Consider the following 19,399-nt stretch of genomic DNA (forward strand, 5'->3'; position numbering starts at 1 on the left):
AAGGGCCTGGGGGCCAGGGCTCTGTAAAAACCAAACTGGTAACCCATGTCCAACCCTCATGGGATATCTATGCCATGGGAAACCCTGGCACCTGTGGGCAAAATACCCACCACACTGCCATGACACTTCTGAGACCTGCTGGCCACAAGATTTGTAAGGAAATGTGGTCTCTTGGGAGGAAGTCAGAGAAGGTTGTGATTTCCTGTGTCTGAGCTGCATGGAGTCACTCTGTCCCATGAGATGTGGTCATGAGCTGTGGGCTCTTGGGGTCTTGATGTCTAGTACAGTACAGGGCTCTACTGCCCTGTGCCCCGTATAGCACCCAGCTGGTGTTGCCTGGGTTACTGGCATGAGGCCCATATGCCTGTGCCTCCAATGGCTTTCACTTCCAAGCTTCCTCACTTGAGCATGAGGGTGGAGGGAGGCTGACATCCTTTCCAGTGCTAACTGATGTCCCACAAGTCCAGGACACTGAACTGGAGAGTGGCGTGTCTGCCAAGACCAAGCGAATCCTGTATGCTTTCCCATGGACATGAACAGGAGACATCAACCCCCAGGGACAGCACAGATCTTTTATTGCTCCTACACAATGAGCCAGCCAGAAGGGCCTGTCCCCAGTCACCACTTCTGAAGCCCACACACTTTATGCTCCCGGTATTAACATTATCCTTAGGATCAGTTTCTGCAGAACCCAGCAGACCTGCCTGGTGTCACTGCTGGCCAGTCCTTCCAGGATGCACAATTGCACACACACACACATGCAGTAGCAGAAAAGGGTGTTCCTCCAACTCCCGGTCTGGTACACAGCCTGGCATCCATTTGTACCTGAGACATAGGCTGCCTTGTGGATGAACTGTGACTTCTTGTACCCCCATTTCCTGATAGCCACCCTAGGCCCTTGGTCTTAGGTGGTTTGGAATACGTACCTAGCCATCTCTGGGGAGCCATCCTCGTCACTGGGGAACTGTAAGAGGGAAGGAAACCATGTGATTCCCTAGTTTTCCAAAAGCCAAGATCCACTGAACATGTCAGGACCAGTGATCTAGCAGCCAGAGGTACTCCTTGAACCAGGACAGCAGAGCCAAGCCCAGGGTCCATGGCGCTGTCCTGCTTTCTCCCAAGCCCTGGCCCAGAAGGCTCCTTACCTCGCACCTCCAGGCGGCACTCACACTGTGCTTCGCCCTGCAAGTTGGTGGCCCTGCAGACATAGACACCACCATCATAGGGGCAGGGCTTCCTGATCTCCAGGGTCAACACTCCCTGCTTGCAGAACATGCGGAAGCGAGCATCTTCTCCCAGATCCAGGCCATTCTTGAACCAGGAAATCTTGGGCTGAACATCAAGTAAAAAGAAGAGGAGAGCATTTTGGTGATGGGAGAACCAGTGAGAATTCAGAGAGACTATTCTAGAAGTTCCCACTAGAGCACCAGACGCAGCCAAAGGCTGAGAATGAACAGAGAGTCAACAATGAGGGATTAGGCTCTGTTCAGGGGAAAGACAATATACAGACTGGGGAGAGTTAACCATAAGGAGCCTAGGAGACCAGCTTCCTGTCAGTCTAGCCCAGGACCTTGAGTCCCTACCTTAGGACTACCTCGGACAGCACAGCAGAGGATGGCATTATAGCCTGCAATGATGGAGCGATTTGCCAAGGGCTGGGTGAAGCTTGGGGCCTCAGAGAAGTCCAGGGCCTTGTATTTGGGTGGCTCGTATGTGATGCCTGTTGGTGAGAAACCTTGGTACCAAGAAGGTCACCCCAAGCTAGGCTCCCCCTCCTTCCCCAGATTCCTCACAGTGTGAGGGAGGGTACAGCACCTGGTCTTGGAATAAAGACAGGCTCCTTGGTGGCAGCAGCTTTGTCACTGGAACCCACCATGTTATGGCTGAAGACCCGGAAGTAGTAGCCATTGCCAATGATAAGCTCTGATACCACACAGTGAGTGCGTCGGTAGTGTTCCAAAACTGTGAACCACTCCTGGAGGATGTGAAGGAAGGGAGGGCTCTCTGAGGGACCTCTGCCTTTCTTGGGTACCCCTTGTGCCTCTACCCCTACCATGCAGGAAACCAGAATAATGGATTGGGGGTGAATGGTAAGCACAGGGGAGGGCTGCTGGACCTAAGGAGGGCATATGTAGACCCAGGGCCCCAGGCTCACCATGGTCTTCTTGTCAGCTTTCTGTACAGTATAACCCCAGATCTCTGTATTGCCATCATCTTGGGGTGGCTTCCATTCCAGAGCCACATTGAAACCCCAAGTCTCAACGATCCGGATATCCTGGGGAGGGCTTGGCTTGTCTGCAGGAGACAGATCTGATTGGCACACTGAGCATTCTGAAGCTACCGAGCAGAAGCAGGAGCCTGTTGGTACCTAGAAGCCCCTCCTTCTAACTGCCCTCGGCAGGAGCTCTGAGCTGGGCTCCCAGACACAAGGTCAGGAGACAAGGGTGCTGAAAGGGAGGTTCCAGGGCCACATACCCACAATCTGCAGGATCAGCGTTGCCTTGTCCTCCATGTTCTCAATGCGAACTGTCACCTGGTAGGTGCCCGAGTGGGTGCGGCGGGCAGCTCGGATGAACAAGATCGTGTCTGTGGGGCTGTTCCGGATGCTCACCTCCTCACCTGCCAGGGGCTGCCCCTCTTTGGTCCAGGTCACCTGAGGCCGGGGTTTGCCCTGGGGGAGGATGACCAGCCCAACCCTGAGCTTGACACTCCGAAGGGGCAGGTTCTACACCAGCAACACGTGGATGGAGGCCTCAGGGTCTGCAGCCTCCAGGAGATCCTTCAACTGTGATTTCTTCTTAGGGACAGGGAAGGAGTCAGCCTACCTGGAAAGGGATGAGGAGGTTCACAGGCTCCCCAACTTTCTTCTGGATGGTCTGACGCAGGTGTCTGGGCAGTTGGAGCCGTGGTCGCTCTGTGGGTAGAAAGGGGGCAGCTCACTAACAGCCCTTCTGTAGCCCAACCCTAAGGATTCCACAGGTCCATTCTCTCCTGGGGCAGGGTCCAGAGCACTGTAGCTGAGAAAAAAAGTTCCCATGGGCCAGACTCTCCTAACCCACAGCAATTGCAGTATGCTTAACACTAAAAGCTGTACACTGAGCTTCAATATATTACTATCATGTGTGTGTGTGTTTCACTTTTGAGATTTATTTATGGACTTATGTGCATGAGCATCTAGCCTGGATGCATATATGTGCACCATGTGTGTGCCTGTGTTTGTAGAGGTCAGAAAAAGGCAATGGGTCCCCTAGAACTGGAGTTAGGAATGGTTATGAGCCACACATATGTGTGCTGAAACCAAGCCCTGATCCTCTGCAAGAACAGCAAGTGCTCTTAACAGAGAGCCCATCTTCCCAGCCCCTATGTTATCTATCGAGGGGGAACTCATACAGCCCAGCCTGCTACACATCCCTCACCCTCTTCCAGCACTCCAGGGTGGGGTTACGGGCGGGGCTTGGGGACACGGGAGCACTGGGGGCAGGGTGCCACTGTGTTCAGGGTGCTACTGTGTTCAGCTTCAGTTCAAGATGGTAACGAAGTTATTTGGAGCCACACATCTTGAAAAATGTAAGCAAAGGCTCTGATTCTATGCTTGTCAATTTGTTGCTTCCCTCTGACCTAGAGAACCAACCCTTCTACCTTTGTTGAGGTAAAGAACAGAATGAGCCAGGTGCAAATGGCACATTCCCAGCCCTCAGGAGTTAGAGGCAGACGGTAAGTTTGAGGCTAGCCTGGTCTACATAGTTCCAGAACAGCCAGGACTATGTAGAGAGACCCTGTCTCAAACAACAACAAAGACTAACAGAAGAATGGGAAGTGTATCCCAGATGACCTTAAATGGCTCTGAAAAGCCTCACTGTTCAGTTCTGAGAACAATACCTATGTGCTGGAGTGCCTGAAGGCCCTGGCCCTTCCTACCCCTGCCCCTGTCCCTGCCCTTGCCTACTAAAGCCCATGTCCCCAGCCTGTCTTGATTGGCAAAGGGTGGCCAGTGGCAGGCCTTTTAGCAGAAGGGCACTCACGCAGTATCTCCTGCACTGTCACAGGCTCCTTGGTGACAATAGGGCCTCCAGGACCTGCCACATTGTGCGCCCTTACTCGGAACAGCAGCCGTGCCCCAGTGGGTAGGTCCTTCACCAGCATAGATGTGCGCTCTGTCAGCCCCTGCATAGCAGGTGTCCACTCGGAGCCTGAGTGCAGGCATAAGTGAGTCAAAAATCACACTTTACCTTGCTAGCGCCCAAGGGCTGGCCCCGGGTGGAGGTACTCACATCCCTCCTGGCAGTACTCCACGCTGTATCCATCCAGGCCGCCAGCTCCCACGCGCTCTGGGGGCCGCCACTTGAGTGAGACAGTGGTGTCTGACACATCCTCCACAGCCAAGTGGGTTGGTTCACCAGGGGGCCCTGGACAGAGACAGAGAGGGTCTGAGTGAGTCTGTACCATGCAGAGAAGCAGCCATGAATGACCAGGACCTCAGTTGTCTGCTGATCTCATAGGAAGGACTTCCCTTCTGCTGGCTTCCAAGGCACCTCCAGGAATATTTGGTCTGCGTTTAAAGACATGTCTCTGGATTGACTTATGAACCAAGAGCTGATACAAAACAGCGACTCACTCACAAAAGAGGAAAGGAACCAAGAGAACACAAGGATTCAGAAAGGACTTGCTTGTCAGCGTGGGGAATGCTGGAAGTGTAAGAGAAAGCCAAAACCCAGTGTGAAGCGAGAGAACTTCCTGCCAATGTATGATTAGGTGAGTTACACAAACCAAAAGTTCCTTTAAAAAGGGAAGGCTGGGGGCTAATGCTATGACTCATCTTTTTTAGAGGTTTATTTCTCTTGCAGGGGACTCTGGTCACTTCCCAGAACCCACCTGGTGGCTCACAAGCTCTTGTAACTCCAATTCCAGGGGATCTGATGCCCCTTGTGGCCTCTGAGAGGATAGTATATGCTTTTAATTCCAGCACTCAGAAGGCAGAGAAAAGTGAGTCTGAGGCCAGCCTGGTCTACATACAGAGTTCCAGGCTAGCCAGGGCTACATAAATGAAATCCTGTCTCAAATCCAGGAGAAATTTAACTAGTGTTCACTAGGATGTCCATTCTACCAGTGAGGTAACCCTGAGGTCATTTAACTGGTCCAGCCTGAGCTTCTTCGTGTGTAATGCAAGGCAGTTTTCCCCCTGAGAGCACTAGAGACCATGTGCAAAGCCCTGGTGCAGAGGCCGCCTGCCGGCTAAGAGGCTGCAACCATCCACCCCCTTGGTCCCTGCATTCTGGGGATTCGCAGGTTCACCAATAGGCATGAAGGGCTGAGAGGCAGGGCTGGGCCTGGACATTCCCACGGCATTGACTGCGTAGACTCGCATCTCATAGGCTACACCCTCGATCATGCGCCTCGCCTCGTGGCTCAGCTCCCGCAGCAGATCAAAGTTGAGCCTCATCCACCTGTAGCTCTTTTTCTTCTTGCGCTCCAGGATGTATCCTGAGAGAGGAGATGAGAAGTCGGGCCTGTGCCCTGTCACTCAGGTGACAGCTGCCCTTGGCTGTTCCTGTACCCAGGCACTCACCCAGGACCGGCTGCCCGCCATCATAGGCAGGCGGTTCCCACTGCACAATGCAGGAGTCCTCGCCCACGTTGCTGATCTTAGGGGCCGCAGGAGCATCTGGGACATCTTGATGGGGAAGAGGAACCACATCAGCTATGTCCAACTCAGAGTCCCACAGCATCTCTCACCCTTCTCTTCACCACCAGCACCAGAGTCCAAGCTATCTAGACCCGGATTACCTTACCATCCATCATCCACCATCCACACTTATGCCTCCCACTGTTCACTTTCACCTCCTGTGTGTCCCAGGTCCAATGTCTACATCCACCCCACCCCACCCAGCCCTCCAGGACACAGTGATTGTCCCACAAACAGTGACATTTCTACACACCCATCTCCTCGAAGGACTCCTCTCAGGCAGTCCCAGTCACTACCATTGCCTGCTCTGGAGTGTCCCCGGGAGCATTGTTGAGTATCTGAATGAGTGAGTGAGTGAATGGGCCCTCCCTGGTGTTGTCCTGTGCTCCCCGGCCTGGAGCTCAGGTTGCCTCACCGATGACCTTGACTGTGAGGTTGACCTGGTCCTCGCCCACGGGGTTCTTTACTGTGACCGTGTAGACACCTTCATCTTCCTTCTCCGCCCCTTCGACTGTGAAGACGCTGCGGTCTTTGGTGGTCTCCACCCGGACCCGGCCCTCAGTCTCACACAACAGCTGAAAGGGAGAGAGAGTTGGGGACAAGGCTCATCAGAGCCTCCACAGTTGCCATCAGCCCTTCACTGAGAGGGAAGTTCGGTTCAGGGTCTGTGGGAAGTGGGGGGCAGGACACAGCCTGGGTGGAAACTACCTGTAAGTGACTAGTTCAAACATTTTCAATGTGACACCATATAGCCAAGACTCAGGCAAAAGGCTCAGACTCTAGTCTAGTTTTTGTCATGGAACTTAGCCTCTGTGTGTGTCAGTTTTCCTATCTGTCAAGGGCGAAGAATGTGAACCCCACAAAGCTACAGAAAGACTACAGGTATTCAAACCCTCAGAAGAGCCAGAAGTGACACAGAGGAGAAAGGCAGAATTGGGCCGTGCCTGGCAGCTGCCCTTGGTGCAGAGTGCCAGGGAACCCACCCGCACATAGCCAAGGTCAGCTCTAGAGGCACACAATCTAAAATCAGTGAGGAAGCGTTCTCCCCGCTGGCTAGCTTTCAGAGAGCCAGAGGTGCTAAGCGGGTTGTTGGAGATGAGAGGCTATCAGTGGTCTTCCCCAGCACTGGACCCTGCATGCCAAGACACCGACCTGCCAAGCAAGTACGGGGATACTGGCACAACTGTTATGGGGTAAGCACTGCTCCCTGTTAGGATCTGAGCCCGTCCCACAGAGGGGAATGCCATGTCTGGTTCTGTAACCCTGCTCAAAAGCCCATGGCTGAGGAGGTCACAGGCCCTGGAGTTGACCCTGGCTCTATTATGTTGCTAAATGGCCATGTTGTCAAATTGCCTTCTAAATGCTTTCCCCGTAGACCTGGACCTGGCTGGTCGCAAGCTTCGTCAGGAAGCTTCTTTGGGGGGCAGCAAGCAGTCAAGACAGCGATGCGTAGAAGTCAGTGCTGAGAGTAAGAGACGGAATGTCCAGCCCTCAGCCACATATTTCTACCAAGCCCACTGCCCCCCACCCCAAAGGCTCAGGGAACATTTTGGCATACGGGACATGAAGGATGTAGGGGCTAAAGGATGGGGAGGAGTGCCAAGAAATGCTGTCTTCTGGCCGTGGTGCAGCTATAGCCATCATGGCTCAACAGTGGTGCTTGTCGGCACTTGTCAAAGCCAGCCAGACATCGGAGGAAGTCATGGAAGTGCCCTCTGGGCCCCCACCCTGAACTGGGGCAATGTTGGCCGGTCAGAACTGCCAGGGAGGGCAGGGGTAGGCTGCCCGTGCTCCAGCGGGTGGTCCCTGCTCATGCGTGCATTTTCAGCACTATTGAACTTAGTGGGTTAGAGAAAAACATAAAAACGGAGCACCCCTGAGGCAGAGGCCAGCCTGGTCTACACAGGGAATTCCAGATCAGTCAGGCAGGGCTGCATAATGAGACTCTGCCAGAAGAAGAGACAGAAAGGGGTTGAGAGGGGGGATAATGGGAGTAGGAGGGATACAATGGTGGGTATGCTCATATTTCATTGTATACATGTATTAAATTCTCAAGAATAAAAAAAATGAATAAAAAGAAGAAAGTGGGAGGAATGAGGCAGGGATCCAGGTATCATTTTAATTCCAATGACGTCCACTAACACCCTGTCGAGGGGCTTGTCAGTTCCGTCCCTCTGCACCATGAACAAGCCCGACAGGTCTTCCTTAGGGTGGATATGGCATGGCTGCATAGGGAAGAGTGAGGACCACAAGCCACAACCCAACCTCAATCTTACCTTCTTATCAAACACCCACTCCTCATCAGCACTGGCATCTTCTGGGGCATCAGGGTGTGGCCCAGCTGAGGCCTTCTTCCCCTAGGAACAAAAGGGACTGGAATTAGGGTTAGGGGTGCTGAGTCAGCATTCCTTCCCGCCTTGCTCTGTCTTCTGGCCAGTGCAGGACCTCTGTGCTTAAGCTAAGTAGAGCTTATGCCTTCAGGACGGGAGCAAAGCTTCACCCTCATTTGCCCCACCCACCCATTGTACAGGAAGGAAAACTGAGGGGAGGGGGAAACTACAGTACCTGTGTTACAGTCTTCTGCCAGACCACAGTGGGAGCAGGGTCTCCAGAAATAGGGACATCCAGGCGTAACTTGTTCCCAGCAACAACCACAATGGTGTCTGGTGTGCTGCCGGGACAATCCAAGTGGATCTTGGGAGGTTCTGTATGGAGGAGTACAGTTCAGAGAAAAGGGGGCCCACAAATGTGGCAGAGGAGGTACAGAGGTCGCTTGGTGGGTGCTGGGAGCTCATGTCCCTGATGGTTGGTTTTTGTCAATTTCATCTGGGTATAATTTATATACAATTAAAAGTCCAAGTTTCAGCATAGATAGTCCTGCAGGATTTTCTTGGGTCTCAGCCAAGCATGGTGATATAAGCATGAAGTCCCAGCACTCAGGAGGCAAAGGCCAGTGCATCTCTGTGAGCTATGATAGCCTGGTCTACTAAGTGAGCTCCAGGACAGCCAGAACTATATAGAGGGACCTTGTCTCTGAAAGCAAACGCAAAAGCAAAAAACAAAACTAAAGACAGGGTCTCACTAGTTTAGCCCAGGCTAGCCTCAAACTCTTAAGTCTTGCTGCCTCAGCCTCCCATTAACTATGCACGGTCTACAGCAAGGCATGAAGAACAAACTGCACCTCAGTGTGGTACCTATCATTACTATCACTGCATGTGTCGTTAGGTCTGACAGTCTGTGTGTGCACACGTGGCAGGTGGGTGGGGACAACGTGGTAGAGTTGGTTTCCTACTTCCACCCTCCTGTGACCTCTGAAGATTGAACCCAGGTCCCAGGCTTGTGTGACAAGTACCATTTCATTTCCTCTCTAAGCTTTCTCGATTGCCCACTCTCAAGATTCTGAATAAACATACACACCTGTGTGACTACCAACCCAAACAAGATCTAGAACCTTCCATCATGCCCAGGAATTTCTTTGGGAAGTCTACAACATTCTGGTCACCAAGTATCCCATCTCCCCCACTATGTCTAGGGGAACACCAGATATCCTACTAGAAGAAAGGGGGCACACAAGTCAGGAAAGCTTGTGTTAGCCAGGTATAAGGAAGCCATTACAGGAAAGCTTGTGTTAGCCAGGTATAAGGAAGCCATTACAGGAAAGCTTGTGTTAGCCAGGTATAAGGAAGCCATGACCACAAGAGTCTTTGGGGGAGGCAGCAACACATCAGCCCAGGGCACCAGGGGATTGGTGTTCCGTGCTTCCAAACATACTTCACCATGAAGATTTCCTTCCATGGTTGATAATGTAGAGTGAGCCCACTTTGGACAGCACAGAGCTGGAGAAAGCCCTACCTTGAGTTAGTCTGCTAAAGTTAGGATTCTGAAATGCCTGATTAAATCTTAGTGTCAAAATAAAAAAGGTACTGGCAGTGGTGGTGCACACCTTTGACCCCTGCACTTGGGAGGCAGAGGCAGGCAGATCTCTGAGTTTGAGGCCAGCCTGGTCTACAGAGGGAGTTCCAGGACAGCCAGGGCTACACAGAGAAACCCTGTCTCAGGGAAGGAAAGAGAGAGAGACAGAGACAGAGAGACAGAGAGAGACAGACAGAGAGACAGAGAGAAAGAGAGACAGACAGAGAGAGAGACAGACAGAGAGGCAGGGATGGCAGGAGGGAGGAAGGGAGGAGGAAGAGGAGGAGGAGGAAAGGAGAGGAGAGGTATGCTAACATCTCATAGTGGTGACAACATCCCTGTGAAGTACACACTGTCACCTTTCATTTTAAACCTGAATAAATCAGGGCCAGAAGAGATGGCTCAGCTGGCAAAGTTAGACTTGAGTTTCATGCCCAGAACCCACATAGAAAAGCCAGATGTGCATGTATAAACCCAGCACTGGAGGGGTGGAGACAGGTGGGCCCTGGGGCCCACTCAATGGTCACCTATTCTCATCCAACGAACAAGCCCCAGGTCCCAGTGAGAGCCCCGCAGACTGAACAGTGTCCAGGGATAACAAGGACGAGGCTGCACCACACAAGTGTGCCTGTGCATTAATCTACCTGCACAAACATGAATATGTGCCCACACAAAGAATTCAAGGTCAGAGAAATTACAAATGAGCCTGTGGTCCTGGGTGGTGTAGCTGGGCTGTGCTGGCTAGATTTATGTCAACTTGACACAAACTCTAGTCATCGGAGAGGAGGAGTCCTTTACTGAGAAAATGCCTCCATAAGATCAGGCTGCGGCTAGTCAGTAGAGTGTCTTCTTAGTGATTGATGCGGAGAGGTCGGCCCTTTGTGGATGGTGGTCCTACATTCTAAAAGAAACAGGCTATGCAAGCCATGAGGAGCAAGCCAGCAGGCAGCACCCGCCACGGTGCCTCCAGGTTCCTGCCCTGTTTGAATTCTTGTCCCGGGTTCCTTCAGTGGTGGACTACAATGTGGAAGTGTAAGCCAAATGAACTCTTTTCTCCTCGACTTGCTTTTTCATCACAGTGTTTCCTTACAGCCATAGAAGTCCTAACTAAGACAGGGGTCTTAGGTCCTATTCCCAGACCTTTGCTGTCCCTGTGTCTGGAGTGGGAGGGGGCTAGGGTTGCGATGGGATGTGGGGGTAGGAGAAAAGGCTGAGGTGGCACAAATGGGTCCCAAGACTCACCCTGCCTAGGCACAAAGTCAATCTTGACCTCTGAAAGAGAAGGAAAGCAAGGAACATTAAGGGAAGGGAAGGACCAAGACAAAGGGCATCCTGGACATGCCGCCCCCCAACACACACATACACACACAGAGACACATATACACACACATACACACACACACATACACACACATACACACACACACATATACACACACATACACACATAGACATACACACACACACACACACACACACACACACACACACACACACACAATGCTAGCTCACCCATGAAGTGGAGCTTGGCAGACAGGTTGCAGGCAAACCCTTCAGGCACAAAGCTGTAGTCAGCCTCGTCAGCAGGTGTGACATCGTCAATAGTCAGTTTGTGGACCCTGGAAGGGCAGTGGTAACTGAGCTCACAACGCTGGCTTCTCCATCCACCCCCAACTTCAGGGAGCTGTGCCTTACCCTAGCTCCTTAGTGTCCTCATATTTTAAACTGCAGCTGCTTTATCAAATTTTGTGTTTTCCAGCTCTCTGGTGTGTTTTCTGAGGTCAGCAGTGCAGACGTGATGTCTACACAGGGGCAACCCCATATCAGGGACCTTGGAGACAGGCAAACACTGATCTGGGTAATCTCTGTGAACTGGAGCCCAGCACGGTCCCCAAAGGCTCTGGGATGAGCCAGTGCCACCTCCTCAGTGGCCTCTTGCCACTGCCCAGTTTGGGGAATGGCAGGGCACCTCCCCCTTAGTGTCTCCCAACCTTTTTGCCTCTGTAGCTCTGCCTTCTGTCTTGGGTGACTCCCATGTGATTCCCTTCCATGTCTGTCCTCTGTAACTTTCTCTTCCTCTCTTTTTCTCTCTTCCCTTCATGAGTCGTCTGGCCTCCCTCCTTAACCTGACTCTTTTTCACTCACCGGCCTATATGGGACACCTTTATGCGGTTGTCAGGCACCAGTTCCTTCCCATTCTTCAGCCACACACCGCGTACATTCTCATCTGAAACCTCACACTTAAACACAGCCTGGTCCTTGGCTCCCACTGCCAGGTCCGCGATGCTTTGGTATACCTCCAACTTCTTCTCTGGGGGATGGGCAGAGCCTGTGAGCTCCGGGGGAATGTGAGTGTAGTGTGGACCTCTGTGGGAACACGTGGGCTCACAGGCAATGGTATGCAGGCCTCTGGTTAGTATGTGCAGTTACGGGACACACATGTGTGTCTTGATATTATAGTTATACAGGAAACTCAGGTTCAGGGGTTGACCTCCTAACACTCTCTGCAGGGTATACTTCATTCAGCATACCTATCTCACAGATAGGAAACCAAGGTCAGGATATCAAACACTAGCCCAAACCTGCTCTTTCCATGAGGCCAACCAGGCTTGGGCTAGGGGCCCTCACCTTGCACAATGAGCTCAGCCAGTGACTGGCCTCCACTTGTGCGTACTGCATAGTGTCCTGCATCCTCCAGGGTCGCTTCATTGATGATCAAGTGGTGTTTCCGCCCATCTTTCTTGAACCGGTATTTGAAGGTCTCCTCACGTGTCAGTTCAACCCCATCCTTCAGCCTGGCCAGACATGGGACAGTGTCTCCTCTGGGCAGATGTCCCCCTCTCCAGCCCCACCTCACACCCCCACTCTCCTGCCCTCACCATTTGACTTGGGCCCCTTCTTCTGAGACCTCACACTCAAACTCCACCCGCTGACCCACCATCACCAGCTGGTCTTCCAGGGACCGAGTGATCAGCACCGGGGGCTCTGTCCAGGGAGGAGCGACATGAGAGCTGGTCCCGTGGCCTCTTTTCCTCCCAGGGTTCCCTGGTCCCTGGCCCACCTTTGACAAAGAGCTCCGTGCTGCACTTCTCGCCCCCCACCACACACTGGTAGGCTGCATCGTCAGCCAGTGAGCACTGGCTGATGGTCAGGGTGCGCTTGGCCCCGACCGACTCGAAGATGTACCTGGGCAGGGCACAGCAGCATATCAGGAGGGCACGGATGCCCCTCCCGGGCTTGGTGACTTTTACCAACCCCATGGCTGCTTCAAGCTGTTGGGGAGGAGACTTACTTGCTATGAAACAGAAGGGACCATTGCCATGTTCCACATAGGAGAGAGAGAGAGAGAGAGAGAGAGAGAGAGAGAGAGAGAGAGAGAGAGAGAGAGAAATTGATAAATGACCTGGAATTAAATTCCAAAGGTGGGGGAAGATACAAACAAGGACTGGGAGCCAGAGTCAGAGAGATCTCACAAAAATATACAAGGTAGTACAGCTCCCCCTTAGCCCCAGGACCCAGGACCCAAGACCCAGAACCCTGCCCCACCTCTGCCACACCTGCCACTCATCTGGATCTCCTGTCCATTCTTAAGCCACTTGACTTCGGCGTCCGGATCAGCCAGTTCCACAGTAAGCCGGATCTTGTGGCCCTTGTTTACCTGGTAGGCAGGCTCCAGCTTCTTCTGAAAGGCTGAACCCCACAACTCAGCCCAGCCACCCCCAATGCCCACACCCTTCCCCCAAGCACAACCACAGCAGCTATGGCAGGTGCCTGCATCTTCCTCCCCCTGTTGCATATCCCAGACACACCCTCTGGGTTTCCATAATGACCCTGTCTTCTCATCTCTGTCTGTCTTGCTTTGTCTTCCTTGAGGTTCTTTCTAACTGCTCAGCTCTTGGGCAGGGCCAGAGGCATCCAACAAGATAGAAGCTTGTTGTGAGAACTAGGAATGTAGCACACGCCCTCTCTTCCTCTTGGTAATGCCAAGCTCACCATAGCATCCCTGCCGGCTTCCCCTCCCTTAGCGCCATACCTCCCAGTTCTCCAGATCATTGTCATGGGTCTCAGGTTGTAGAGATAGAACAGGGCTTAGGCGGGTGACCCAAGGCCACAAACCCACCAATGTGTGGTATGGAGGAGTCTAGAGTCCAGAGCCACCTCACAACAATGCCTCCCCTTGCAGCCATGTTGGTAAAAACAGCTCTGCAGCTGAAGGGCTGTGAAGAAGCCCTCAAATACTCAGGCTGGGCCTGAAGACAGCTGTGGGGCTTTGAGTTAGTTCCTGAGGTCTCTGTATCTCTGTCTCCTCACTTGTAAAAGTGAACTGATACTATCCCCTGTTTGGCAGTGCTGTTGGGAGAATTAACTAGGCAATTACATAAAACATGCAGTGCTTTGCTGAACTTTTTCTTTTTTAGATTGTTCTTTTTACTACCACTGCTTGTCTTGCCCCAGAGGCTCCCTCTGCCCATGCTACAGGGTTTTGTGTGCTGCTCTCCAGCCCGGCTCCTTTGTTGGGAGCTAGCTGGTGCCTTGTGCTTTCCCTTATGTGGGAAGGGCTAACCTGTGCTCTTCTTTTCATCCTGCTTCATGCCCTTGAGCCTCTTCAGCATGCCTCGAAGGTCTGTGACTCCGTGCTGGAAGGCGATGCGCTCATATTCTGACGGCGGCGCCTGTCTCAGGATCTCCCACACGTCTTCTTCAGCAGGTGCCTCCAGCTTTGAGTCCCTGTGTCCCACAGCCCACTGGGAAGCTCAAGGCAGTCCCTCCTTGTCCCTTCCAGGACACAGGATGAGGTCCTCCCTCCCCCCCTCCCCTCCCCTCTCCTCCCCTCTCAGTCTAGGAGTCTTGGGTGTTGAACTAGGGAGGACTCTTGGCTCAGAGTGTTGAGGAGGGCCCAACCTCAACTCACCTCCGGAAACTGCTGCTCCAGATGAAGGAAAAAGACAGGCATACATTAGAAGTCTGGACACCTCCCTGCCAAGACTGGGATCCTTCCCAGCGCCGTCACTTGTTCCCTCTTCCCCATACAGTGCCTCTACTTTTCAGGGCAGGAGTCTCATTCTTCATAAAACCAGACAGTGTCAGAGCCATTTCAAGCCTCAAGAATGTCACCCTGGTGTGTGTGAGTTCCACCAAACCCCAGCAGAAAGGGTACACGTCCCCAAAGCTAACATCCTCTTGTAAGACCCAGAGCCTCCCAGCCCCACGCCTTACTCTCTGGGCAGGAGCAGCAGCAGTAGCCATGAAGGGAAGATGGAGAGAGAGGGAAAGAAAGGACAGAAAAAGAAATGAAGTCAGGGGCTGGGCTAGGTCCTTACTGCTACTGCTTTGGGAACCCTCTTCCTACTTCTTAGGGCCTTCAGAATCTGTGGAAATGGTCTACGGTAGATTCACCATGAGGTTTTGAGGGGCGCAAGACACAACTCTTATCCACACTGGGACTAAGGATGGTTATTGAGACAACTCTTGTCCACACTGGGACAAGATTCCCCCTTGATAAGGAAACCGGCTCAGAGAAGTGCCTCATTCTGTTCAGGGACACACAGCTTGGAAACCTCAATGCCATGTCTTAATCTCTGCCCTAGAAGATGTGATCCAAGGACTTACCTCTTCTTCAGCAGGGAACTAAAGTCCAGAGTCCCAGCATCTTCATGGCTGTCACTGAAGAGAGAGACCCCATGAGGCTTCTCTGAAGAGCTAGCAGGGGCTTAGGCAATGGAGTGGTATAGGAGGAAGGGGAGGAGACAGTTGGGCTCCCACCCATCTCTGTGATGGGATAGATGGAGGACAGGAAGGGTACCTGGTTCTCCGACCTGCTCCCGCCAGACTCCTGCGGAAGTTGGACAGTTTCTCAGTGACCTGGGAGCTTGCCCTTGCCCTTGCCCTTGCCCCTCACAGACTTCAGCTTGGACCCCCCACATGCATCTACCTAAAACTTCAAGGGCCCTCAGCCCTCACACCGGTCTCCCCCCAACCCCCATTCCCGAGGAAAGAGAGCCACTCACGTGCGTCGGAAAGCTGATCTGAGGTCCAGGTCTCCAGAACCAATGGCCTCTGTGTGCAAAGAGAATGTAGTGGTGGGGGTGACCTCGGGGGGTGGGAGCACAAGACTCCATCTTCTCAGCTTCTCCCAGAGTTCATATTTAGAGAGGTGAGGCAGTTTCTCATCTCAGTCTCCACAGTGGGCTGCCTCCCACTCACCTCCCAGTTCACATTCAAACTGTGTGAGGCAGGGACACAGAAACAGCATCCCACCCTCAACTTGCTCCCATGATTCTCCTGAAAGCATGCATTTCGTTCACACCTCGGGTGACCAGCACTGGCATCTGGCCACAGTTAGTCACCCTCTCTAGTTGGGAGATAGAGACAAGCCCAAGGGACCAGGACCCATGAAGACCACAAGACCAGATGAGACCCCAGGACTCCCTCACCATGGACAGTGAGGTTGAAGTTACAGCTGTCAAATTTGTCCTTGGTAGACACCTCGCAGCGGTAGCCCCCAGCAGAAGTGGTCTGAGCATCTGTGATGTGCAACTCAAACAAGTAGACCTGTGGGCAGGAGGATGAAGGAAGGCTGGGACAGGAGAGGCCCTGCGTCCCTAAAGAGAAGGGGTGTGGCAAAGCCTGCCAACCTCACATCTCAGGGATGACACATACAGAGCGCTTCTATAATTTAAAGAAAGCACCTTTCAAGAACCATGACGGGGTGGGCAGTGGTGGTGCATATCTTTAATCCCAGCACCTGGGAGGCAGAGGCAGGCGGATTTCTGAGTTCGAGGCCAGCCTGGTCTATAGAGTGAGTTCCAGGACAGCCAGGGTTACACAGGGAAACCCTGTCTCGAAAAACAAAATAAAAAATAAAATAAAATAAAATAAAATAAAATACCCATACGAGCTCTTGCCTGCACATGACCATGATAGAAGTCCAAGCAGATGGCAGATGGCTCCACTTGGGAGCTGTTTTGTGCAGTGTGCAGCCGGTATGGCTGAACAACTCAGCTCTGCCCTGCTTCCCAGTCTCCCAGCCTCCCTATGCCTGTACTCCCTGGCTCCCCATGCCCCTGACCAGGTGTCCCACCTTGCTGGCTCTGTCATAGCTGTCATGCAGCTGCAGGTGCTGGCCCACCTTGCTGCTCAGGTCCACCCACTTGCCCTTGAACCACTTGACCACAGGCGGTTTCAGGAGGCTGGCCCCAGCCACTCGGGCTGAGAAGACAATGCTGCCGCCTGCAAGAGAAAGGAGACTTCTCTGACCTTGGTCCTCTGGGGCTTCCTTTCCCCTAACCCTGAGTGTGAGCACAGAAGTTCCCACTTACCCACGGTCACCTCACCATCCTGTGGTCGCATCAGAAAGAGGCCAATAGGGTCATCAGGGGCTCCCTGATGCTCTGCGGCTGAGCCATCCTGGGTTACCGAGACTGACCCTGAAAAGAAGGCTTTTGAGGTCTGTCCTGGGATATTCCCCATCCATTGTCTTATCCCTCGTTGTCCAGCCCTCTTTACCTTCAGGACTTGAGACACTTTCGTCCAACTCAGTGGCTGGAGCAGGGACTTCTCTGGGGGCTTCTGGAGCCTCCAAAGAGGTTGGAGCAACTTGAGATTCTGCCTTCTCTGGGGGGGCTGAGGTGGGATCATGGAATAGTTTCTAATTAGAGCCCCCACTCGAACATCAGACCTATGTCCCACCTAAGATACATTCCACTTGTACAGCAGTGCCCCAGGCTCTTTCAGCCACTGGCCTCACTCCAAGAAGAGGAGCCAGCCTGCTTCTTGTCCTCTAGCACTCATGGTCCACCTGTCCCATGTCCAGATTTCTGCTCTGAGCAGCTCTGTGGTCCATCTGTTGTCCCTTTCCAGGCTCTGGCCTTGGCCCAGCACCACCACCACCAAGCTCTTAGGATTTCCCCACTAACACATACAGCTAGCCAAGTCCTTATCTGTGGGTGACCAGGCTCCGGGTCTGCTACGGGAGTGGACCCTTCCTAGAACACCACTCATGGGTTCCCACCTCCACAGTGCAGAAAGAGCTGCAGCCACAGCTAATGCTTAGAGAGATCTTGGAGCAGAAGAGCAAAACGGGCATTTCTGGCTTACAGCATTGCCAGTGCCCAGAGTCCATGCCCTGTTCAGGGTCCCAGGGCAAGGTCAGAAAGCTCTTACCTGGCTCTGTGACCTTGAGGTCAAACTTGACCTTTGAGGAGCCTGCAATGACCGCGTAGGAACCCTGGTCATCAGGGCCCGCATTCCGCACTGTCAGTGTGTGTCGCTTGCCCTCTGCTGCCAAACCATACTTGTCATTGGCGGTGATGTCGCTGCCATCCCGCTGCCACCGCACCTTCACGCCTGACCGCTCCGTCTCAGCCTCGAACACGGCAGCACTGCCAGCAGTCACCTCCGCTGACCTTGGCTTCTTGCTGAAGGCTGACACTGAAGAGCCAGATGGAACTTGCAGGAGCTAGGCTCCCTGGTACCCCACCCCCGAGACCTTTCTTCAAGAAGACTGTGTAGTAAGCACACCCCAAGCTACTTGTTTAATGCTCCAACAGTTCTATGGGGTAGGTGCAGCCATATTTATGTCTCAGGTGAGGTGAGGTTAATGACAGATGAAAGAGTCCAGGCTGTTGTCCCCATCACCATATAAGACGCCCCTACCTTTCTGCTTGGGAACACCAGTGGTAGGCCCAGCCTCCCTTCCCGTTGTGGAACCCTTGGCAAGGGCCCCAGCACTCTGCCTACTTAGGATATAGCTAAATTTGTCTTCTGAGGGCTTCAGATTAAGAATGAGCAACTGAGATAAGGCTACCCGGGAGCAGCAGGGGCCTGGGGGCTGGGGACTGGATCCCTGACCCCATGACCTCTGCAAGGGTGTAGGCCCAGTCCAGGTCTTTGGCTACAGTCTTTGTCCTTGGCTTGCCTGTTCTATTCCAGAGAAGAGAGGCACTGTCCCCCCACATCTGGAGTCAGGTCTCATGTGAATACCCTAGGGTTTCCAGCTCATGTGGCAGATACTCAGAGCTGGAAAGGGTTGCTACCCCTTCATACTCAGTACCCTTAGAAACTGAGCTCAGGGGCTCAGCTCCACTGGAGCCTAAATTTGAGTTCCTTGAATCGAGGACCCTGGCTGAAGAAGAAAATACAGGTCCAGACATGGGCTGTTGACCCTGAATTCTTCCTGACTTATGAAGTCATTTCTCAGTGGCCCTGACACTGAATTTATCCTTGATCTCATTAGAGGGATGGGGAATTAAGCAGAGAATTAGACAAAGCCCAAAGAGGACCATCCTGTCCCTTCCTGGAACCCACAGGCCTCATCCTACACCGGTACCTAACCCTGCCCACAAGCCGTGTGCACCACTGCCCCAGGTCCCGACCCAAACCCTTACGTGGAGCTACCTGGTTTCTTCCCTGGCTCCGGCATCTTGAGAACAGTCACTCCAGGCATCAAGCAGGCCACCCAAGGAAGGACTGAACAGTGTCCTGTGTTCTCACTATTTATGAGGACTGCCCCCTCCCCAGCCCTGCTTATCAGCCTCCTGCTAGCCACCTGCTAAATATAGACAAATTCCATCCAGCTGAGGTATCTTCATGGAGAAGATAGGGCCACTTGGTCTTCTGGCTTCTCCTCCCCACCCCCAGCAGGACTGGATAGCTTCCGCTCTTCCACTCCTCCGTGGATCTCAGGGGTAGCCCCACCTTTGTCTGTGTATCCAGCCACCAGAAAATTACACTGTCGAGGTGCTCTTGGCCCGTGACACCCACAGTTAAAATTCGAGGGCACAGGTGCTGGGTGGAGGAGAGGGT

The 19,399-nt window shown here is 53.0% G+C and overlaps 1 protein-coding gene across 1 annotated transcript; it reads right to left on the reverse strand.

Annotated features, from left to right (window-relative positions):
- Positions 1-558: 558 nt before the first annotated feature.
- On the reverse strand, positions 559-19,100 carry Mybpc3 (myosin binding protein C3). Its single transcript, XM_085834693.1, has 34 exons — positions 18,992-19,100; positions 17,759-18,025; positions 17,102-17,218; positions 16,915-17,022; positions 16,677-16,825; positions 16,030-16,147; positions 15,604-15,652; positions 15,399-15,428; positions 15,206-15,259; positions 14,508-14,522; positions 14,160-14,323; positions 13,153-13,285; positions 12,888-12,890; positions 12,657-12,781; positions 12,475-12,580; positions 12,224-12,390; positions 11,741-11,906; positions 11,108-11,214; positions 10,838-10,867; positions 8,249-8,388; positions 7,960-8,040; positions 6,099-6,258; positions 5,567-5,671; positions 5,293-5,481; positions 4,272-4,406; positions 4,023-4,190; positions 2,826-2,914; positions 2,476-2,671; positions 2,156-2,295; positions 1,816-1,975; positions 1,584-1,720; positions 1,146-1,332; positions 927-964; positions 559-825 (listed from the first exon to the last, which is right to left on the reverse strand). The coding sequence occupies exons 1-33, from the start codon at positions 19,038-19,040 to the stop codon at positions 954-956; spliced, it is 3,855 nt and encodes a 1,284-aa protein (XP_085690819.1). The 5' UTR covers positions 19,041-19,100; the 3' UTR covers positions 559-825; positions 927-953.
- Positions 19,101-19,399: the final 299 nt, after the last annotated feature.

The sequence above is a fragment of the Mus caroli genome, unplaced genomic scaffold (genome assembly GCF_978045245.1).
Source record: "Mus caroli unplaced genomic scaffold, Mus_caroli_1 scaffold_2, whole genome shotgun sequence".
Lineage (NCBI taxonomy): Eukaryota > Metazoa > Chordata > Mammalia > Rodentia > Muridae > Mus > Mus caroli.